Source organism: Fukomys damarensis, unplaced genomic scaffold, assembly GCF_012274545.1.
Source record: "Fukomys damarensis isolate Sample0158 unplaced genomic scaffold, DMR_v1.0_HiC HiC_scaffold_5, whole genome shotgun sequence".
NCBI classification, from domain to species: domain Eukaryota; kingdom Metazoa; phylum Chordata; class Mammalia; order Rodentia; family Bathyergidae; genus Fukomys; species Fukomys damarensis.
Window position 1 is genome coordinate 65206571 of NW_022900917.1, and position 25406 is coordinate 65231976.

General features: G+C 37.3%; 1 protein-coding gene across 10 annotated transcripts in view; it reads right to left on the reverse strand.

Moving 5' to 3' along the window:
- Nucleotides 1–25406, reverse strand: part of Erc1 (ELKS/RAB6-interacting/CAST family member 1) — a 445074-nt gene that overhangs the window by 29121 nt on the left and 390547 nt on the right. For 6 of the 10 annotated variants that reach the window (XM_010630417.2, XM_019208387.2, XM_019208386.2 and 3 more), the window contains one exon: nt 4403–4591. In XM_010630417.2, the coding sequence (XP_010628719.1) occupies nt 4403–4591 (189 nt within the window). Of the gene's footprint in view, nt 1–4402; nt 4592–25406 lie in introns of those variants that run through there. The other 4 variants (XM_010630425.2, XM_010630423.2, XM_010630426.2 and 1 more) reach the window with 1 other exon arrangement.

Below are 25406 nucleotides of genomic sequence, written 5' to 3' on the forward strand. Positions count from 1 at the left end.
TGTGGCGGGGGGCTGAGCCTGCTAATATTTAGGGAATACTACCTAAATATTTCCAAAGACTTGAAAATGTATTCCTTATTCTAAATATTATACTACACTACATCTGAGTACTTGGGCAGCAATATTTAGATTTTCATAAAGGATAGTTTTCATTGAAATGACCTTTGTTGTTATGATACTGCTGAGATGTTAAAAATATATCTATAAAACTCATCGTTAAGGCTGGGGATTTAGCTCAGTGGTTCTACTGCCTGCCTCACAAGCACAAGGTCCCAAGTTTGAGCCCAGTACCAAAACAAACAAACAAACAAACACCTCACTGTTGCAAATAATGTAAAGACAGTGAAGATACTGCTTACAGCTTCTTTTTTGTTTGTTTTTGGTACCAGGGATCAATAGCTTGATTCTTGATAAGAACCCCTAGAGGATAAATTTCTTTAAGATTCCAGGACTGAAAAAAATCAACTACTCATTTATTTTATTTTTTGAGATACTATAAACTGCCTAACTAATCAAATTTCCCTCTACACTACTTGTTTCATTTTATTTTTTCTAACCTTATTTTCTCTTGATTATTTGAGTCATGAGGATGGGAATGTAGAGGAGGAGAGCTCTTTTAGGACATTCTGAGGGACCCCACACTCTTTGAGAAACACTGTTTCAGAACCACCTGCTCAACTTTGAAAATTGTTACTATTTAGAATGGGGTTTCTGTTTTATTCCTTGTATGTACGTATGTATGTGGAGGGAGGGAGGGCAGGAAGGAGAAACACACACACACACACACACACACACACACACACATATGCAGGCAGACACTGGGGAATGCACCCAGGACCTTGCACATGCTAGGAAAACACTCTCCTACTGACACAAGGTCTTACTAAGTTGCCCAGGCTGGTCTTGAACTTACAATTCTCCAGACTAAGCCTCCGGAGTACAGATACCACACTTGCTTCTGCTTCCTTAGTCTTTCATTTTGAAACATTATGCCCCTTCACTTTAAAATGAGACAAATATATATATTTTTTGTTGCTAAGGATTGAACCTAGGACCTCAAGTATGCTAAGCACACATACTACCACAGAGATACAGTCTGAGTCCCAAGTTCTAATTTTATGACTTGAAAGAAGTAAAATAATATAATGTGAGCTAGAGAAAAAACTATCTCAAAGAAATAAAATGGCTGTTCACACATACAATCATACATACAAGATATTTAAAAACAATCTTTTCTTGGCTATAAAATCTGTTAACTCTGACCTGGTCCAAGTTTATTTAGCTGTTGGATGGGCCTTGACAAAACTGAGGTTAGAAGCGCACCAAATTCATTCTTTGAACAATATATGCTCGGTATAATTTAGAGATAGGAAACCACTTGCAAACCAAAATATTTAAAGTATATACGATTAACTACAGTTAGCCAGAATCAAATCTACCTAGATTGACTCTTTCACCAATGTGCACAATATCGCAATACATAAAAATTCTTCAAAATAGAATATTTGGACCCAAGAAAAATATGTTCCAAATTAGTTATCACATGAACTCTATAATTCTACAAGCCACTGCACTTGAGAAAAGTTGAAAAGTTAAAGTTTATTGTTGCAGGGAAATAGTGTTACACAGCACAGCAGTGCATGAATAAGACAGCCTTTGGAGCCTTGTAAATGTTTCCTCACCTCTCTGTAAAGTTGAATAAAAGTAGCTATGAGAAAGATTATCTGTATGAATGTGGTTATTTCTGATCTCTGCACCTGTGATATCTATAGTTTCTTAGGCTACTGCATCTCTCGGAATCTAAGGAACTGATGTGTAGCATATGCTCAGTACATCCTTTAAAAAATCATATACAATGTTTATATTAAACCCTTTATTTGCCCCTCCCCCAAAAATCAGGACCCAAGACATTGAGCTCATGAAATAAATTAAGTTTGAACCTTTAAAACCCCCAAACTGATAATTTTCATTGAAGGGAAAAACTCTTTGTAAAAACATTTTAGGTGAAATTTTACCTGAATAGTCAGGTATACGCTAGCTAATGCTAATGCTGAATTGGTTTATATCTCAATGTACCAGCAGCCCCCATCCTCTCAAGCCTCATGCAGAATGCCTTTGGAGCACCAGGTACACTGACTTTCCAGCTCTTCCACTGGAGCCATCTATCCCAACTGCAGTCCTGTGAGGTCTAGCAGGATCAGATGCTACAGAAGGCAGGGACATGATTTACCTACACTACAGACTCTTCTTTGACTCACCACAAAAAGTATGTCCCATGACAAGGCAGGAAAGCTTTCAGATCCCAGAGCCTACCCTTGTTTGACAGGAAAAGCTGTATGTGGCTGGGGAAGGGAAGAAAACTTTTACTGTCCCTGTTCCTAGACAAATTCTAGTGCTACCAGAGAAGGAACAGAAAATGTACCCCACCTCTTGCATTAATGAGGCAAAAGCAAACTGTCACTAGGATAGAGATAGGAAGTCCACTAGGCCCCCACATTGCAGACTAATTCAAAATAGAAGTCTCGGAAAATCAGCCTTCAGTCTAAACCTGCACTACAAAGTGAAGATGTTGTCAGCCAGGAACACTCAGGCTGAGGCTGGAGTCAGGTATGAAGAGGCTCTTTCTGCTCCCAGCATGAGTCATGCACTGAGTGCCTGGAGAGGCAGGAGTACAAAGAGAGAGACCTCTATGAAGTAGTCTGCCAGGGCGGCTGAAAGCTGGGAGGAAACAGGAGAAAGAAAAACTGGCATTCTAAAACACATTAGGCATATGTACTGCATGTTTCAAATGCTAGAAGAAAGGATTTTGAATGTTTTCACCATAATGAAATGATAGTTATTTGAGGAGACCGATATATTTAAGTTTATTTAAACATTACACAGTGTGTACCTGTATTAAAACATCACATGGTACCACATTAGTATGTATAATTTTTATGGTCTTATATATCAGTCAAAAATAAATCAATTTAAAAAGGCTCACATGGCAGTAGAAAATCTAAATCTTCTGAGCAGATGATGCATTAAAGTATAGCAAGAATGAACCCAAACCCAGCTCAATTTGTGACTTATGTGACTCAACCCCTAATGTTCATGGCCTGACAGAAACAGAGGAATGATTATTTCCAGACATAAATAAGTGTTACCTCAAAATTTAATCGCTATATGGGATTTATAGTCTCCAGTTCTGTGATAATAAATTTCTGTTGTTTATTAAGTGACCCGGCCTACAGTACGCTGTCATAGTAATGTGAATATACTAAGACAAGGGTTGACATAAACTAATTTAGCAGTATTTTACTCAAAATCTTTTTTTTTTTTTTGGTACCGGGGATTGAACTTGGGTCCTTGTGCTTGCAAGGCAGGCCACTGAACCGCTGAGCTAAATCCCCGGCTCAAAATCTTAACTGCTGTAATCCACAATTCTCCAAAGACAAGTGAAGATCCATGCTACCGAATTGTCAAAAATCCCTTATTCAAATAACCTTTCTTCAGTGGCCTGCACTTCTATGAGATAACCTCATAGAAGTTAATTCCTATGAGTTAGAAGATTATACCTTTTTCCTTTCTAAACCAGATCTTTGTGATATATGAATAGTTTACTGAGAGAAGAATGAAGTGGCACTTCCTTCAAAAGGTTATATGGAGTATCTGCTGAAGTCTTCTGATGGCTAATATGCTTGATTCTACGAAGAGAATGGTGGTTACCAAGGGTGGTGGTGGTGGTAGTGGCTGGGAAGAGGTCAGTAAAAAGATTAAAATTTCCATTAAGTAGGAAGAATACATTCAAGAGATTTATTATACAACATGCTATTGTTAATAACAATGTGTTATATTCATGAAAATTGTTAGGAGAGCATATTTTAAGTGTTCTCGTCACAAAAAGTGTGTTAAGGAATGTATATAAAAGATCCATTTAACAATTTTACACATATTTCAAGACAACTTATTGTATATGATAAATATATTTTTCAATGAAGCAAAAATAAATATTGGGGGTATAGCTTAGAGGTGAGTTTGCTTAGCATGTGCAAGGCTATGTTCAGCCCCCAGCATTGAAAAAAATTAAAGTATAAATCAATTTAAAAATGCTATCTGGCTGGGTGTGGTGGCCCATGCCTGTAATCCCAGCATTCGGGAGGCTGAGGCAGGAGGATCACTGTGAGTTCGACACCAGCCTGGGCTACATAGTGAGTTCCAGGTCAGTATCAACTCCATAGTGAGACCCTGTCTCAAAAAACCAAAAAAACCAAACCAAACCAAAACAAAACAAAACAAAAAAAGCTGTCTGGAACTTTCTCTTTCCTTGAAAAGAATATTGAATTTGAAACTGTACTCCCAGTATAAACCCAACAGCAGCTGCCTTTGCTAGTTCTTGTCAAAGCTCAAGTGAGAAGCTGACCTGTTCCTGGGTCATCTTCTGCAGCTCATTCTCCCAAGCTGCCTGGTCATCATCCAAGTTGTAGGAAGCTGGTGGAGTGAGTCCACGAAGGATGAGGGGGTCTCGGTCATGGCAGAGGGCTATCAGGTGTCCAATATACAACTTTAACTTGCTTCTATTTTGGTCAAGTTCTAAGAGGGGCTGGATGATCTGAGGTGAAAAAAATATGGAAAGTCAAGGTCAATCTGAAATGAGAAATGTATATATCCTTTATTCCTCCCCACTCAAAGAAAACTGAGCAAAGGCTGAAGCTCTCTAGTCACTACTGACACCTTCAGGGTTTAATGAGAAATAGCTGGAATTCTGTTGCACATGTATGCTGTCACACCTAACTGCCACTCTGGGAGATAGGGAGGTCATGCGGGCTTAGTGTAACACTACTAGATTAAGCATCCTATACTTCCAGTTGGAGAGTGAGGACAGGACCAGATTATCCTTACAGACACTATTCCTGATACAGAACAACTTGATATCTCCCAATTTCTCTTTTCACTTTTTTGAGTAAAAAGGAAAAAAAAAATGCTAGTGAAAATCGCTCACCTGAAAGCCTATACTACATATACTTTGTGTGTTCTTCCAATTCCTGGAATGGAAGAAAAATTCTGGCCCTGAAGAAGGTGCATGTTTTTCTTGGCCAAGAGTTGTGATGATAGACTTCATTAGTAAATCTGCCTCATCCTGGTTAGTTCTCTTCACTCATTTCACAGAAGATATTTGACATTTTTTTAAAACAGTGACTGATAAATCCTTATATAACTCTAAGCACCTGACTCACAGCCAAAGACTGAAATTCTCTCACTTGTCACACTAGTTGTTTTCCTTAAATAACACACCTGTTCTAAATTTCTATTTTTCTGTTTCCTTTAACCTAGATGAGTAACTACTCCTTGAACGTCCTTTGGGAGTACACTAATGATTTCTGCTCCAGAATTTCACTTGACAGCTTTTGGGACTATCGTCTGGCTAGGTCTGTAGCAGTGTCACAGTCAGTGTTGAGGAAGAGTTGGGTCAGGTTCTTACATCATAGCTTACTGAAGAACCAGAGCACTGTGTGCTTGATGCACAGCAGCTGTTGGTGGCTGCACAGCACTGCCAGGATGTTGGCCATTTCGGGGTTCCCAGAGCTCGAGAGACAAGGTCTGCACCTGTCTGCAGGTCACTAGGCTGACTTTTTTTTTTCAAAAGGACACCTCGGACTCACCAGATAAGGAGCTCAATAGTGTTCCAGTCAAAAGAAACAAGGCCTAGTATTACTTTTAACAGCAAAACTAATTACTTCATGGACCCCACGGAATCTTTATAAGATCAGAGCTTAGCCCATAGAATATCTTCAAATATAGAAATTGGACCTGGATAAACAAACTAGAGAAAAGTGAATCAATTATTATAACTGTAAATCTAAGAAAACCATACATACTTCTAAGGATAACACACTAAACTGCTGCTAAGGATAACACACTAAACTGCTGCTGTGGAAGGTTCTTGGATGCTCTGAGACCCCTAATCAGCAGGCTCAGGGTATCAGTTCTGCAGTGGAATTTCCTAAATATGATAGGCAATGACATTACAGCCAGTCTCAATCAAGCAGAAGGTTTAAAGAGTGAGGGAATCTAGGTAGTTCTTCACAAATATCAATCTCTCACACAAAAATTCTATTTTATTTCTGATCTACAATGCATACTCACTGTGCAAAGTTTAAAAATTTTAAAAATAACTGCAAAGTGTAGTCTTTAAAATTAATATTCCTTGTGCTCGCTTCAGCAGCACAAATACTAAAATTAATATTCCTTTTTTATTTTGGTACCAGGGATGGAACTCGGGTCCTTGCGCTTTCGAGGAAAGCAGCAGAGCCACTGAGCTAAGTCCCTGGCACTATTCCTTTAAATGTACATACACTCTGTACATTAATGATAAAACCATCTAGTTATGGCTTTATGATCACACCCCCCCATCACTTCAAGTAACGTATTCCTATTTCATTTTCTTTCCTTTCTTAAGCATGGTCTTCTCTATATTTAGAGATATACTGATAAAAAGATCATTTTGGGAATTTTCAGACAGTTTGTGCAATTTATTTTCATCCCCTTTGTGTGTATATGTGGTTGCCACCACAAAATGCCACACACAAGCTTCAAGACTGAAAGATATTTTAAGTGAGCAAGTGTCCATTTTGGATTAGAAAACTAGAATAAAGACATGTGACCACTGATAATAAGATAAATGGCCCTAATGGAAGAAAGGTCATATTTCTTATGTTAAAATGGAATTTAGAATGATTACTAGCTCACTACCATTACTTTGACTGGATATATTGACTTATTTGTTCTTAATCCAAAAGGAATCTCAAACTGATTTAATGCATTTGATGGTGAGGTGCTAATAAATTCAAAAAACAGTGCAGCATTATTTTTGCATACAAAATATTTCAAAGTCCAAATGAAAACTTAAAAATAATGGAATTTTTTTTTCTATGAGCAAACATTCTACGCAACATTTAGAATGTGTCCTTTCTTGTTCTGTTAAAGGGAAATGCTTAAAAACAACCCTCCCACACACACAATTACTATTGGAAAGTATATAAAATCTGCCCAAATAGCATAGTTTCCAGATCTGTCCATAAAAAAGTTACTTTGGCTTTTCTGTAATATATAATCCATGTCAGTAATGTAAGAAAGGCCATTATTTCTCCCTTTCACTCTATCTAATTTGACCAGTCTGCTTAGAAAAGAAACTTTGATTCCTACAAGGTAGAAATGGCACTGCCTAATCTCAAGAGAAAAGAAGGGTACTTGCCAAGTAAAGAGAATGGCTTGTGGGATGTTTAATTATATCTTTTGTAGTCCTATCAAAAATCATAAGAAATTTGGTTAGGCCAAATTGCTTCTAGTAGCTATGCAGAACTATAATTTAATATCTTTTAATTTTTTTGTACTGATAAAAGAAGTTAAAAAATGAACTTGTCAAGATAATCCTTTGTTGTACCACATATAACACCAAAATGTCAATATTCCTCCAATTCTACACTTACCAATCTGTTAACAAAATAATTTGTTATAAGAGAAAGAAGAAATTTAGCTGGTTCCAACATATTGTGGGATGTCACATTGAGAAGAACAGCATATCCTCATCATAAAGACTAGATTAATAGGCAATCAAAATTATTTGGGACTTTAGCAGCTTTATACTGCATTTGTGTTTAGCTGGAGGCATAATATAGCTGCCTTTCTTTTAGAAGTCAATGAACATTAAGCTTTTCATGAAAAAATAAAAGTTAATCTAGTTGAAGTTAAAGCCCATAAACCCTAGAAGTCCAAACATTAACCTTCACTTTGTATGTGGATATTTTTTCCTGTGTATCTAGGTGGCTCCATCAAATAGATTTTATAATCTATGATTGTCTAACACTTATCTTCAAAAAATAATCATGAAAAGATAAGCAAAACTCCTAGACTAATGTTATCACAGTGACAGTTAAGCTTGATTGTGTCAACTTGACTGACTTTGGAGCCACCCAGGGGATTAGTAGGGCACAATTCTTAATATGTCTAAGTAAGTCACTGAGGCATGATGTTTCATATGTATCTGGTCCCTTGCCGCTTCCTCTTTGGTGCTGCTCCCAGTTCTGCTTCCTGGCTGCCATAAACTAAAGCAGGTCTACCATACTCTTCCACCAGTATGTTCCTGCCTTGGAGCTAGGCAACCATATAGTAAATTATCTGAAACCATAAGCCAAATTAAACCTCTGCTTTAATTTATGGGTTTTGGGTATAGCATTCTGGCAATAGCAAAGCTAAATAATATATTAAATCGGTCAGGGAGGAGTGTTGCTGATGTGACTATACAGGGCTCCATTGACAATTGGACTAGAGATATGTATGTTACATTTTGGCATAAACTTTGTCTATATTTATGTCCTGATATTTTTCAGGAGAATGAGATTAAATGTGATGAAACACTTCAAGATGGCCCAATGCTCACGTTGTGGCAAAGGTACTGGGAGGCACAAATTAAGGGGAAAAAATGAAAAACTTAAATTCTGGCTCCAAAGGAACTACATGTAAAATTGGGGCCAAAGGAAGAATGGCTGCTGGAGAAATTAGAACCATTAAGTAGAAACCAATTACTTTGTACAGAGACAATGAGAAACATGAGGGCATCTCAAAAAACAGCAAGAATATTTTGCAGCTTCAAGAGTGCGTAAGTGTAAATTTTAATTTGAGAAGAGAAGCACTGAGACCTCTACTTACAAATGGCCTTCCAGGGAACTGGTGCCCTGGGATTCATTTCACATAACCAGCCATCCATGCATTCAGAGACTACTACAGCTATGCTTCTGCTAACATCAGGCACTGGCCTTGTTCCTGTGATGCTGGCCTTAAAAGCATGTAAAATGTAAGAGCTGTGAGGTTGGCTATCATTAAAATTTCAAGGAAGGCCAAGAAGGTTGGATAAGGAGCACTTCAGAGGGCAATGTGTGAAACTGTGGGAATGAAGCCAAAGGTGCAGTAGAGAACCCAGGAAGTTGAAGATGCCAGGAATGTGGAACATTTGCTGAGGAAAGCTGTAGGCTATGAGTGGAATCAGCCCAAGAGAAAAGCCATATATAGGGTGCAACCATGAAGGGCACAGGAGTGAGGATGCCCAAGCCCTTTGGAACTCACATTTTATCACCTTCTGCTAGACACAGAGCTACAGGATTTAATGTTTACCCTGCAGGGTTCTGGTCTTATTCTTTTCTGTCCCTCATTCTTTCCTTTTGGAATAAAAATGCTTACCCTTTCCCCCTTGTACCTTGAGGTTATGTGACTTATTTTTTAAAAATTTATTAATTTTATTGGTACATTTTAGGTATACAATATGATGACATTCATCACTGGGAATTCGTACCTTTACATAATATATTTTGGTTCTTATTTTTTTCCCCCACTGCCCTGCCCTCCCTTCAATTCCTCTACCCATCCCTATTTACAAAGACTTCTTTCCATTTTTCCCTTTTCTCATATTTATTCCTTTTCCTTCTTTCCTACCCCTACCATTTCCCCTTTGGACCTTTTCTTCCTATTTCACATTATCCATTACATCTTTTGATCCTTATTTACACTTTCAGTTTCTCACACCAGAGAAACTATTCAGTATTTACACTTGTATGCTATTTATTTCACTTAAGAGTATGGCCTTAAGGTGCATCCATTTAGCTATAAATGTCTCTAATTTATCATTCTTTATGGCTGAGTAGTACTCCATTTTATTTAAAAACCACATTTTCTTTATCCAGTCTCTAGTTGATGGGCATCTGGGTTGTTTTCAACCCTGACTGATGTACCCTGAAAAACTATCCATCAAAATTGATGGGGAAATAAGATACTTTCATGACAAAGAACATCTGAAGAACTTCATGGATATCAAACCAGCACTTCAAAAAATTTTAAACAACATCCTAGGAAAGAACAATAAGGATCACAACCCAAGGAAGCCTCGCAGAGTGACAAGGAGTTAAATGCAAAGGGGGAGAATCCAACAACTGGAAAAGGTCATGACAAGGATAAGTCAATATGTATCAGTTATAACAATCAATGTTAATGGTCTCAATTCACCAATCAAAAGAAACAGACTCACAGAATGGGTCAAAAAGCAAGAACCAACAATATGCTGCATACAAGAAACATAATTAAAAGAAACTCATAGACTGAAAAAGGGTGAAAAACAATATTTCACGTGACAGGAACTTGTTTTTATTTTTACAGAGACTCATAGCTAAGAATTTGCCTTTAGTCTCAGAAAAGATTTGGTTTCAGACTTTTGAGCAATATTAGAACTCTTGAGACTTTGAGGAAGTGATTATTGTGTTTTAGGCTTACCAAGATATTTGCATCATATGAGGTGGAATTACTACTTGGTGTTGATTTAAGGATGAATTATTAAAACATGTGTTTGGTTGTCAAGTTACAAGGGTTGGGATTTGAGAGTTAAGCTTGACTGCCTTGGGAGTTGCCCAGGGATTGGTGCAGGACATATCTGAGTATATCTATGTGGATCATGGAAGTATGACCGTGGGTATTGTATGTAGTCCTTTCCTTTCTTTCTTTCTTTTTTTTTTTTTTTTGGTACCAGGGATCGAACTCAGTTCCTTGTGCTTGTGAGGCAGGCAGCAGAACCATTGAGCTAAACCCCTGGCTAGTCCTTTCCTTTCTAGCGGTACTCTCCTGCTATTCTTCCTAGCCACCATGAACTAAATAGCTTTGCTCTGCCATACCCTTTGCCATGATGTTCCTGCCTTGGATCCTACTATGTATTGAATCTCCTAAAAGTGAGAACAAAATTAAACCTCTAAGCAAATACATTCTTAATAATGAATATTTGCTAAGTACTTATTAGTTAATATTTGCTAAGTATTATTAGTTCTGTAGTATGATCCTTTCTTCAGAATTCCTTGTAGCTGACCTACAGTTACAACTTGTTTAATTAAATTCTAGACCAGGAAATCACTTAGGCTCAATAATTTTCTCACTCTCTTTGTCTATATCATAAGTAAATGAGAGGAACAGTAAATAGTTATCACTATGAGTCCAGGTTCAGAGGATATGTGAGTTCATTAAGAGGTCCACCAGAAATCTTAATATTAATAGGAATATCTGGTTCTGAAAGTAAAAACTCTCTCCAAAGATTTCAGATTTAAAGGAGTTCATGCTTTGTTAAAGTATGTCTATGAAAACTACAAAGTAATTACAGGTTTTGAAATGTGAAGAAATATGGAAATCATTTTTGAAAATAACAAGTGGTCATTTCTTCCCAGTTTTACAGTTCAGAAATATATAGCCAATTTTTTTTAAAGGATTCATTACCCCTTCAATGACACAAAACAAAACAAATTCCTATTTATTTACTCAAATATGGAAAGAAAACTGTCAAGGCTGAATGGAGATAGGAAAAAGTTTAGAATAAAATGAATCTTGACATCTCTACAACAGAGCTGCTAACTGCACTCTCCTATTCAATTTTCATGCAGTTAAAATCTTCCCTACCTTATGGATTATAAGAAATGCTGCTGAAGTTAAAATATGGAGAGTGTGTACAGAGAACAGAATGGTAGAGGCCTGGGTATTAGTGAGGGAAGGAAATCTGTTAAGCACATCCGTATATGTATTTATGTGCCTGATGAAGATGTTAAGGCTATAAATACCTTAAGTACTTCCTTTAATACTTGAAGAATATAACACATAAAAAAAGGGCCATTCATATGAAAAAATGTTCCATATCACTGGTAATTCAAGACATGTAGATGAAAACAAGGCTGAGATTCCACCTTACCCCACAAAGAATGGCTGCTATCAAGAAATCAGTCAATAACAAATGTTGGCGGGGTTGAGGAGAGAAAGGAACCCTTCTCCATTGTTGGTGGGAGTGCAGACTGATGCAACCACTATGGAAATCAATATGGAGATACCATAAAGAGCTGGGACTAGAGTTCCATTTGACCCAGACATCCCTCTGCTGGGTATCTTTCCAAGAGAACTAAAAGAATCATATCACAGAGAAGTATGTGCACCCATGTTTATAGCGGCACAGTTTGTAATAGCTAAAACTTGGAAACAGACCATTTGCCCATCAGTTGGAAACTGGATAAAGATGTGGTTTTTCTGTAAAATGGAATACTACTCAGCCATAAAGAATGGGAAATTAGATTCATTCATAGGAAAATGGATACATATTGAGGATATACTCCTAAGTGAAATAAATAAGTCACACATGTGTAAATAACGAATAGTTTCTCTGGTGTGAAAAACTATAATACTACATAAGATCCTAATGATATAATTGACCATGTGAAATAGGAAGAAAAGGGCTAAAGGCGCAGGAAAAATGGGAAGGGTAGGGGAAAGGTAATAAGGGAAAAGGAAAGAAATGAGAAAATGAAAAAATGGAAATAAAGTATTTGTAAATAGGTAAGGGAGGAAGGGGTGAAGGGAGGGCATGGACAAGGGGAAAAAAATGAGGACCAAGACCTGTCATGTAAGGGTATACAATCCCAATAATGAACATAATTGTACTGTATACCTTAAACGTACCAATAAACTCAAAAGGAAAAAAAAGGCCCATTCACCAACAAGTAGGGCAATGCATATGTATAGATGAAGGTGGGGTAGATAAAAGGGGCATTAAATGGAAGGAATGTTCCATAAAACAGAAAGCTATCACAAGCTAACCAAGCATTATGGTTTATGACTAAAATGCCTTTCCAAACTCTCATTCATACATAAGTGGAGCTTTTGGAAGGGGACTGGATAATGGAGACACTATATTCATCAGCAGATTAGTCCACTGGTGAATCTATAGCTGAATATGCTGTTAGGAGTTGACCTGGTTAGAAAAGGCAGTTCACTGGAGGCATGATCTGGAAGGGTATGCTGCCTTCTCTGTCTAATCTCTTGTCTTCTTGCTAGCTGCCATTATGTGAATAGCTTTCCTCTGACACTCTTCCCCTATGCTCATCCAGCTTTGGAGCCAGCAAACTATGGACTGAATTCTCTAAAAATCATGAGTCAAAATAAACCTCTCCTCCTTTAAGTTGTGGGTGTTGGACATTTTGCCCAACAATAAAGAAAGTGACTGAGACAAGATTTTGATACCAGAGAAGTGGGGTCACTGCTGTGTCATTTGACTCTAGGAATATTTTAAATTTCTGTAATCCACCAATTATTCAACAATGTATTACTTTTTATGTGTTTGTATAATTTCTGTGGATTCTTCTGTTGTTGATTTCTAGCTTCATTCCACTATGATCCAATAATACTTAAGCATACATTATGGCCTAAGCTATGGTCTACTTTGTAAAAAGTTCTTTATGTTGAGAAAAATGAGTCTGTTGTTAGATGAAATACTCTGAAGATATCTGTTAAATGTGTTTGTTTAATGGTGTGGTTTAATGCTTCTTTTAATGTTTAAATCTTTATTTAAAAATACATATATTTTTCAAATGGCTTCTCTGCTGTACAATAAAGTTCTGGGGCTACATACTGAGGAATGAGATATAAGGGGGAAAAAAATCTAGGCATGGAGAAGGGCTGGGGATGTATCTTAGTGGCACTGTGCCTGCCTGGCAAGTGCAAGGTCCTGAGCTTGATTCCAGTGGCAGGGGGGTGACAGCAATGTAGGCATTGAGAAAAAGTAAATGAGGAGAAGAGAGGTTTCATGTGAGCAGAAAAGCCAAATAAGGACTGATGGCGGACTTAAAAATGAGGTAAGCCACATATAAAAATGGTGGGTGGCTTTCATCTCCTTGCATGCTTATGCACAAGTTCAAACACCAAAACTGATAATTTACCCTCCATTCTGCCTGTCTGAGTTCCCATGCCTGAAGTATCCCCATTATTGTTGTCTGTATAGTCAAGTACAACAATTTTTTGGCATTATTACATGTCTACTGGGCAGATAAAGAAACAAACTGGCTTGTTGCCTTCTGGAAAAAATATGCTAACAACTTTATCACAACATTTAATTTTCTTTCTTCCCTAATTTATAACTCCATTTGGAGTGGAACAGATATGAAATGAAGTTGCCCATGCAAAGAAAAGTAAACACCCTAACAAAGTATGTGAACCTAGATGATAAAAACACATTCACTGATTCCTTTTCAGAGTCTGTAAGATTACAAAGAGAAAAGACAAGTACCATTATCTATAAACCATGAGATTTGATATGTTATCTGTCAATGGCTCCAAAGACCAGTCTTTGGAAAAGACTCTTCTCTAAGTAACATTTATTTTAAGGTCATATTAAGGTATTGTGTATGTGTGTACACACAGAAGAGTTGGAGTAGACAGAGACAATATGGTATTAGTCACATTATTATTTTAAATCCAGCATCAAATTGAACACAGTAGACCATGTAGATATCTAGAAGTCTACTGTGAATGCTCATAGCTTGTGGCCACTGAGGATTCCCTCTGGGTCTAGAGTCTCCGGCAGACAACGCTCTTCATTTAACAGTGCTTAACAGGAACTTGGCCTAAGAAGATACATAAAGGTGAGAGAGGAAGAGAACTTAGCTACCACCTGAAATCTAAGAGACAATCTTAATATACCTGTAGATATGTATAAATATCAGAAATGAGTATCTCTGTATTTGGAGAAAGACAAATTATATACAGGAATCTTATCTGTTAGTGCTCAAGTTGGAGAGAGCCAGGAAATGAACTGTAACATGTTAGAAACAATTGGTATGCTTGTACCAGCAAGAGAATGTGAGAGCAAAATAGTAGGAAAGATCTGAGCAAAAAAGCTCTGAGCCAATAGTTTCATCTTTAGCATAGTGTAGTTTCCTCTGAAATGAGTGCTTGAAGAACTGTATCTTTGAGAGTTTGAGGTGATGCTTCTGACTGAACACTGCAAAAGAGCACATCAGAACTGAAACCAAGCCCAGGACAAAAGGACAGAAGTGTCTTAATTTTCGCTTATCATTATTATACACTGAAATAAGGACGATTTTCAGTGAGACAGAAGCTAACTTCAGGAAGGTCTTAGGAATACACTTTCCCACTTCCCCTCTACCAGCTTTGGTTTCCTTCTACATAGTAATTTTTTTTCCTTTTCACTTTCTATTTCCTCTCTTTCTTTCTCATCTTCCCACATAAAAAAATCTTTATTTCTACCCCTCCTATCCCCCCAAATTCCCATTTATCTGAGAAGCTAAAAGGGATCTTGGCTGTCCTGACGGAGCTGTGCTTTTTGGATTTATGTCTACTGTAGTCAATCAGGAAATTTTATTTAAAAAGCAAATTACTTCTAAAAATTTTATATGCCATGAACAAATCATGTGGTAATGAATTCCAGACATCAGCCCTTTCACCTTGGTAGTGATCTAGCCTTTGGGTGGAAAAAATTAAGAAAAACAAGAATGAAAAAGACTATTTTCTTTACCAGCTTCCTTTATTTGAGAATAAAACCTCCCATGCAGTCACTGAATTCTTCTCTCCCCTAACTCTCTCTGTTTATATTGCTTGATGGACATCATAATTTCAATGTTATTAGTCTTTACTGTTTAAAAAAGCCTTAGTATTTAAGAATATAAAGTGACCATGCTAAAAGAGGCTCAGCATAGTAAATTCATAAACCCTACAAATTTGTGGGTGTTGTAATATATTTTTAAGTAAACAGCCAGGGAAATCAAGGTTAAAAAAACCTGGGGCATGACCACTCAAGTGATTTTCAGTCCCAGTACCCTTTGAATGTACACACAGACCACCTTTGGAAGAAGAGCCCATGTGTCCTAATTCTCTCTGTTCCATGCAGAGGTTCATTAAGTACTGACTGATGGAAGACCAATTCTGTAGTACAGTGGCAGAGTGGAGCAGTCCCTCAAGTATGAGAGTACAGGCACAAAAAGCAAACTCTAGCATCTGATGGAGCTCATAGATCCTCAGAGGAAAACAGCTGGGTAACAGCAGGTGAAAAAAATGGGGTACAGACAGGCTATCAGAGAGAGTTCAAGAAAGCAGAACTGGGTGCATCCAAACTGAAGCATGTGAAGCTATTATGGTCTAATAAAATGTAGGTTGGCTAGTAGTTTACCTAGTAAAGAAAGAAAATGAAACATTGTGAGTTTGCACAAAATCTTCATGTTTTATCTATCCGGCGCCCCATATCTGTGACCCACATTCAAATTTTGCAGCAATTTCAGTGAGAAAAATCCAAGGATAATGTATTAATTAGCTTTCTTATCACTGGAATACAATACCTGACACACAAAATTTAAAGGAGAGGTTTAATTTGGCTTATGCTTTCAGGAGATTCAGTCTGTGGTCATCTGGCTCCAAATCAGAAACATGATCAAAAGGTGTGGCAGAGAAAAGCTGCTTAGTTCATGAGAAGCAGAACTGGAAAGCAAGCAGCATTACAGAGGAAAGTGGAAGGGGCCAGATACAATATTCATATCATGTCTCCATGACTTACTTAGACACACTGAGAAATGTAATGTGCTCTACTAATTCTCTGGGTGGTTCCAAAACCAATCAAGTTGACACAGTTAAGGTTAATTGTCACACCCCACCCTTTGTCAACCTGACAATAAAACACATCTCCTTAAACCAATAAAGAGCAATATATTCATAATTCTCCCTAATACATCTTACAGATGGCCAAAAACACAGTAATTCCCTTGCAAAGCTTCAACAATTCCAGCACTGCTAAAGGCAAACTCTTAGTTATGAATCTCTGTAAAAATCAATCAAACAAACAAACAAATTATACAATCTCAAGGTATAATAGTACAGAGTAAAAAAATTCTCATTCCAAAACGGAGAGATGGGGGATATAAAAGAATAGGACCAAAGTGAGACCAAAACCAACTAGGGCAAACATTAAAATCCATGCCCAGCATCTGGAGCACAAAGTGGTGAGATATGAGTTCCAAAGGACTTGGGCAACCGCACTCCTATGGCTTTGGTGGTTTTAGCCCATATAACTTCTCTCTTGAGCTGACTCCACTCATGGTCTGCAGCATTATTCACTAAGTGTTCCATGTTCATGGCATATTTGACTTCCTGGGATCTCCACTGCACCTTTGGATTCATCCCCACAGTTCTACACACTGCCTTCTCAGGGGCTTCTTGTCTGACTTCCCTGGTCTTCCTCTGAAATCTAGGTGGATTCTTCTCAGATCCTACTACTCTTATATTCTGTATCAGAGTAAAAGCAGATCAGGTGGATGACATTAGATCAAGTGGATGACATCAAGATCTGCTACTAACTCAAGCAGTAACTAACTAGTCCCTCTTGGACCATGGCTGCAGTGGCCTCTGCGTGGATGGCTGAATACAGTGAAATAAATCCCAGGGACTCAATTACCTAGGAGGCCTTTCTTAATCATTTAAGTCTCAGTGATTCTCTTCTTAAATAAAAGGTTGATACTTTTGTACACTTGAGCCTGTGATAGGTGGGGGTTGGGTCTTGCTAATTTCAGAGATGCCCTCAGGCATCTTTCTTATTGTCTCAGTACAAAGTTCCATGGTACATCACAAACTTAATTCTTTCCATGATTCTGATTGCAAATTGAATTGGAAGAGAACAGAATCAAACTTCTCCATAAGGTCATCACTGAACCTAACCACTGAATTTGATTCAGTTTTCATCCAATTCAGTTTGCAACCAGACTCATGGAAAGAATTAAATTTGTGAACCGAGGTACCACTGTTATCATTATTATTTTTTTCTTTTTTGGTACTGGGGATTAAACTCAGAACCTTGCGCTTGCAGGGCAGGTGCGGTGCCACCGAGCTACAAACCTGGCCCTACTTGGTCTCTTTTTAATGGCACTAATCTCTTCAGCAACCATACCTCTCTTGGCCCTAAATTTACATGTGGTTTCTTGTGGGAAAAATTTTAAGTTTTTCCAAATTTTCTATTCTTTTTGTCCCCTATTTTATTGTACATCTCCTAAAAGCAGGCAATAGTACCGCGTTACAGCCTGAATGTTGGGCTGATTTGCAATTTCATCCATCAAGTTAATTAATCTTTCATTTTTTTTTTTTTTTTTTTTTTTTTTTTTTTTAAATGCAATTTTACATATAGTTTATTAATTTTTTTTTTTTTTTTTTTTTTTTTTTTTTTGGTACCTGGATCAAACTCAGGTCCTTGTGCTGGCAAGGCAGGCGGCAGAACCACTGAGCTAAATCCCCCACCCAGTCTTTCATCTTGAATCTCAATCTTCTTGCAAAGTCTCACAACACAGGCAAATACTGTACAGACAAATTTTCTGCTGTAGCTTAACACATATGGTCTCTAGTCCAATGGAGTCTTTGTTTCCAACTGAATTTTCCTGAGCCTCGTCTTTGCTATCCATATGTCTCAGCTCTGAGCAGAATCACCTATTAAGTTCTGTTTACAGCATTCTAGGGCTTCTCTAGCCTACCTCTTCAGGTCTTTCCAAACTCCTGCAAATCACTTTCAAAGGCTTCTAAACCACATTGTCAGGTATAGTCACAGCAAGGGTTCAAGTCTCAGTATGAATTTTCTGTATGTCAGTTTCCTATTGTTGGGATGCAATACCCAAGAGCCACAACTTAAAGAGAGGTTTAATTTGGCTCATGGTTTCAGGGGATTCAGTTAATAGCTGGCTGGCTGTAAGGCAGAAACACCATGGAAGAGTACTGTGGAACAAACTTGCTTAGTTCACGGTAGCTGGGAAACAGAGCAGGGAAATAGTACCAGACAGGAAGGGGTATAGGACCATGTATAGCATCTAGTCATGCCCCCATGACCTACCTAAACATACAAACCAGAAATACGCTGTACTAATCTGCTGGAAATTTCTTATGTCAACCAAGGTGACACAATTGAGGATAACAGTCACAGAGAGAGACCATCTTTTTTATATACTCACAGTAGCTAATACATTAAATGTATTTAGAAAATAGGACATAGAATGAAAAGAAACTCCAGATCTACAGAGAGAGAGAGAAAAAGGATCAGAGAAGGCAGAAACAAATCTATTCCCACCATGTTAATCTGTTAGTACTGGCTTTTCTTTGGGTGCTCCTCTCATCAAAGACTAAAAGCAGATAACTAGAGAACTTAGTGCCTATGTGCTTTAAGCAATATACCCAAACACATGCACTACACCATTTTGAGGGATTCTTTATACTCAGTTACCTTGTGGCCTAGGGGCTTTAGCAGCTATAATGTTCTTGCATGAGATGCTACCACTGATACGAAATAAAAACCCTTTCTTAGATCATCCATTGGGAGCAAAGCCACTGTCAAATAGCTCATATAAGCAATAAAATTTTATACCTCTGGGTCTGATACACTTCTTTCATTTACCCATGTAATGAATCTCTGCATATCACACCCACATATGCAATATATGTATTCTAACGTTGTGAGTGTGCCTCAGATACCTTTTGAGTTTAGGGCTGTACATTTGATATATCTGAAGGTTGTTAGATTCCTCTAATTTTATCAACATATTAAGCACTGATCTGTAATCATATATTTCTGTATAGGAGAATAAAGTATGAGGTACATATATTACTTAAAACACACACACATGAGGATACACAGAGAATGCGGTCTGATTAGCTTGGGGTTGGACCCCTCTGAACTGGAAGTCCTACATCCTGGCATCTCTTGGAGTGATGACATTGAGCACCTTCCAGGAAAAGTGCTTGGCTGCTTGCCTTTTCTGCTCTCATGCCAGTTATTTTTCTTATAAAACATTTTATTAGGTTGCCCAGAGTTAACTCAGGGGATGCTCTGTATTTTTTTTTTTTAATTTTAATGAAGAACTGTATCTACTTGAACAATGGTCTGGCAACAGGTGCAATGGCACCTTAGAACCTTGTAGCCCAACATTTAAGGCATATCCAGTAGCCTTCATTCTTCAGTGCCAGGGATGAAACTGGTGTGGCTATAGTGACTGTGGCCAGAAGTATAACCCACTGAAACACTGTAGCCAGAAGCACATAGGCCCTTAGTTGGTAACATCACATTAATCACTAGGTATCAAGTTTCAGATACTGTGGCACAACAAACAGCCTCACCAGAGCCAGATGTATATTACCTATGCTTTGTATTACAAAATCTTATACATTCTATGAAGCAGTTAAGAACTAGCAAGCAAAGTAGTGCAGTGGTTATGACCACAAGCTTTGGGGATAAATTGGCTAGACTTTAGGGTCTGCTGTTTTCTTTTTGTTTTGGTACTGGGGATTGAACTTGGGTCCTTGTACTTGCAAGGCAGGCCACCGAACCACTAAATCCCCGGCTCTAGGGTCTGCTGTTTTCTAGTTAAAAGACCCAGAACAACATACTTTAGCAGTAGTGTACCTTATGAAGTTGTAATAATCCACATGCTTGTCACATAGTAAGCTTCTTCAATAACCATCAAGCTATTATTCTTTTTTTTTTTTTTTATTGAGTTTATTGGTACATTTAGGGATACAGTACAGTTACATTCATTGTTGGGATCATGTACCTTTACATGGCAAGTCTTGATTCTCATTTTTTCCCCTTACCTCTGCCCTCCCTTCACCCCCTCCTCCCCTCCCCATCTACAAACACTTTATTTTCATCTTTTCATTCTCTCACATTTTTTTCTTTTCCCTTTTTGTTCTTCCCCTACGTATCACACCTTCCCTACACCTTTAGCTCCTTTCCTCCCATTTCTAAATGTCAGTAATCTTATTAGAATCTTATGCATTGTTGCAGAATATTCACACCAAAGCTATTATTCTTTTCATCCATTTGTTTCATGAATTCAACCTATAAATTCAAGCCCAGACTGGGTAACTTAGTATATTAAAAAAAAAAAAAAAGACAATAAAATGGCCAGGGTTGTAGCTCAGAGTGAAGGTCCTAGGTCTAATCCTCAGCATTGCAAAACAAAACAAAATGAAAGAAAGCAGAAACTCATAATGCCTATCCTTATGGGGGTTTGAATACATGTAAAATACAAGTTATTTCTGATAACTCTACTTGACTTGCTGACCCTGAAGCCACCTGAACCTCACCATTTGTGTCTGGAGCCTCTAAGGTCTGTGGATGATGAGGTAAGGGGTGTAAAGTGTCAGAAGCACAAAAAGAATTGGAGAAGTAATACAGTAGACCAGAAGTTGGCAAATCTCAGTCCACAAACCAAATCTAGCATTGCTGCCTGTTTCTGTAGAACTCATCAACTAAGGATGATTTTTTCGATTCTCAAATGCTTGGAAAAAAATAAAAATAATTATGTTTTGTGACACATGGAATGATATGAAATCAAATTTCGGTGTCTATAAATAAAATTTTATTAGTTCATAGCTACATTCATTTACCTTTTGTGTACAGTTGCTTTCAAACCAGAGCAGAGGAGCTGAATATTCTCACAGATGGTAGGGTTGTAAGGCATAAAATATTTACTATCTGGACCTTTAAACATTTTTGCCAGTCTGTGCAATAGATCAATCTCATACAACATATGTAACTGTGATGTTAGAAAATTCTTACAATTTTCTCATAGATTAGTTAAGAAATAAAGTATTATAAATTATTACTTTTAAAGAAATGTATTCATGATGGGTATTACTGGTACCAACAGTAATATAAATACAAACTACAACATTTGCTTAATGGAAATTTAGATTTGGCAATAGCAATGAATATAAAACTGACAGTTAAGTTACAATTAGTAACATCTGATGTGCAAAAAAACTTGATTGATAAAATCATGATACAATTTAAATATTAAAAAGAACTAATACTAATTAAAATGATTCTCTAATAAAACTGTAAAAGTAGGGCTGGGGATTTAGCTCAGCGGTTTGGTGGCTTGCCTTGCAAGTGCAAGGACCTGAGTTCAATCCCTGGTACCAAAACAAAAACAAAAAACTGTAAAAGTAGAACATTTAAAACTGCATATATAGAAAATTGATCAATAAATTGAACTGACTTATCAGTGCTAGAAAAACAGTCCGTGAAAATGCCCTGATATTAGTATAGCCTGAATTAAATATTGGTGAATGGATTACATGTTTCCTTGGGGTCAAACATTCTCAAGGTTAAACAAGTTTAAAATACTCACTGGATCCACTGTGAGTGCCCAATGTAAGAAATGAAAGAAATTTTATATCCATATGGGTCATTCATTTACTTTCTAAATGAAAAATTTGAGGCCCTGAGAAGTAACCTGACCTGTTGAAGATGGTTAGGAGCCAAGTTAGCCAGTGTGGAAATCACAACCTTATGCTTCTCACCCTGACCAGTGATAAAACATACAGTCTTTGTTACACTGCTTTTAGTTCCTGCGGGGAAGTTAACTTTCTGAAGTATACTGGACTTCTATACCGTGCTATTTTCTAAATGAAGAAAGACTGGTAACTATTTGAAACATTTCTTGGGAAGAACCAATGCTTCTTGATAGTCAGTTCCTACTTCTCACTTTGCCATTACTATGCCCACTTGGGCCCTTGGCAATACTCTCCAAAATAATGCAGGATGCTCTTAACTGCTGTTCCTCTTTTCAGTACTTCCCCTTCTACTACATGCGAAGGTCTTTAGGATCCACCTGCTGCTAACTAAACCACTCTCATAAGACTGTTCCTCCCTGACACCCAGCAGTTATTTAAAAATACATCTAATCCTGGGTGTAGTAGTACATGCCCAGAATCCCAGAAGGCAGGAGGATCTTGAGTTAGAGCCTAGCCTGAGCAACTCAGGGAAAACCTATCTTGAAATAGAAAATAAAATGGGCGGGCCGGGGGTTTAGCTCAGTGCTTCCACCACTTGCCTTGCAAGTGCAAGGTCCTGAGTGTGATCTCTGGTACCAAAACAAAACAAAATAAAAATGGCTTGAATGTAGCACAGTGCAAAGGCCCTGGGTTCAATTCCCCAGCACTGCAAAACAAAACACCTACAAATTCTTTGGCATTCTTTTCAAAAAGTGGTACCTAAATCCCCCAGGCTAGCTACAAAGAAGATGGTCTTAGAACTTGCTTCTAAGGAATAGCACATGGTAGAAATGATGGTAATATTTAATTCTAGGTAAAGGCAGTGTGGCTTCCTCTTTGCTCTGGTCTTTTAGATCATTCATTTTGGGTTAAGTTGGTCACTAAATCACAAAGACATTCCAGCATACCTATGTAGAACTTCACCTAGTGAGGAACTATTTTTGCCAAAGCCAGCAAAAACTATAGGTAAGTCATCTTGGAATTGAATGCTCCTTCCTTAGTCAAGGTTTCTGATAAATGCAGTCACAAATGACATCTTGACTACAACAACATGAGAGATCCCAAGCAAGAACTGCCCAGCTAAATTACTCCTGAGTTCCTGATCTATAGAAGCTATTGGATAATAAATGTTGAGTGTTTTTTGTTATCAAGTTTTTGGGTTTTTTTTTTGTACTGGGATTGAAATTGGGACCTTGTGAAGCAGGCGGCAAAACCACTGAGCTAAATCCTCAGACCCCTGTGTTATCAAGTTTTGGTGTAATGTGCTATATCACAACAGATACAACTATACTCTAAGCACTATGTAGGTGCTATCTATCTATATACCTTAAGCACAAACTACCATGAGTACCTTAAATTTGTTATGCGGTTTATGCTTCTAAACCTTTGCAAATGGTGACATCTTACTCTAAAATTATATTTGCCTGGCAAACGCCTTTGTTCCTTCAAGAGCCAGCTCAATTATCCTCTCCCCTGAATACTCTTGAGTCTCTGTATAGACCTGGTCCTATTTCATCTTATCAAAGTTTCTCTGTTGGAGAAAAATTTATGAGCTTGAAAATGTATTTTTTCCCATTTGTGTGATATAGGGTAGACACATGGGAGAATGCCCATTAAATATTTTAGTATTAATTTTATTTCTCATTTCAGTCAGTTTTAAACCAAAATAATGAAAGCTTCAAACGACTCATACATTTATTCAATGTGAACTTACAGGACCTGATGTAAATGATAGGAGTGCAGAGAATGTTTTTTAGTTTGTTAAAACATGAAATTAGAAATAAATATTCTGGTCCAATTCCTGGAAGACACAACAGTATGAATATTTAAAAAAATAACGACCCACCAACAATAAGACTTATGTGACCAAATCTGAAATGTGTTCATTTGATATCCAAGGTGTCAAAAATAAAATTTGACTAACCTACTTCATATTCACATGAAAAATGAACCCAGACAGCCTAAGCTTTTTCTAGGTTTGCTAAATGTCCCCTCATACAAAAATAACGTAATCATACTCTTCAAATTTAGGAAGAAACAGTTGTATAAGTTCAGTGTTGACTATTTTTTATAAAATTAAATGAAGTAAAAAAAAAATTAAATGAAGTCAAATCTTGCTAACAAACATTTTGCCCCAAAGCCTGAATTTTCACCAAAAAGGACATGTCATATGTTTTGAATATTTTACAGATTAAGCCTCTATTTGTGTGCTGCTTTGATCTCTTAGAATAATGGGAAGCTAGTGATATGGGCCAGCTACACCTCAATCAAGTGTGCTTATTTAATTTATCCCAGAAATGTTGACTGCCAGATCCAGTTGGAAACTTTAGCTTCATCATCCTAGCATCAGGAAGATGGAAGAAAGCCAGGTATGGTGGTGCATGCTTGTAATCTCAGCACTCTAGGAGATTAAGGTGAGAGGATCATAAGTTCAAACCCAGTCTGGGCAACTTAGTAAGACCATCTCAAAAAATGGCTCTTTTGTTTTGATTGATGATGAAGTTTTATGTCAAAGAAAAATTCCTTTAAGCCCAAAATAGATAGTAATCCTATAGGCAGAGAGACTGTATACCAAACAAATTAGTAGAGAACTGAGGACAACCCCACTGTAACAAGATTGTTGTTGCAGATAAAATTTGAGTCAAATCATACTTTCTGTAATATCAGTATATAAAATAAAAGTGTGATATAATAGGAAACTGTTTGGCCTGTTTTCCAAAATAAGCATTAAAAAGGGGTTCCACCATATGTTAACTGATGGGGTTAGCAATGAACTTAATGATATACTATTACAGAGTATAGTAGATAGTAACTGGATCAGCTTGGGACACACACAGAAGTGGTGTCAGATTATAGGATAACTTGTTAAGGTGAAGGGAGAAACTAAAACATGATACTACTACTGCATAAAAGTATAAATAAAATATGGGTAACTTTTCTTTAGATTTAAATCTCATTTTATTATTTTTTGGTGGTGCTAGGGATGGAATCCCTGGCCTTGTACATGCTAAGCAAACGGTCCACCACTGATTTACAATTTAGCCACTGTTAATTTTTTCACTCAGTAAATAATCATAAGCTCTGGTCGGGCTTGTATTTTTGATGATTATGGGAAAAATAAGCAAGATGTGAAGGATCTGATTTTGCAAAAAGTGCAGACTGTTAAGAACAATGCCCAAGACATAAATACTATCACAAACAGGATAGCTCTTCTTCATTAGTCAAATACAATCAGGAAGCTGCAAATCCATGAATCTGAGAGCATA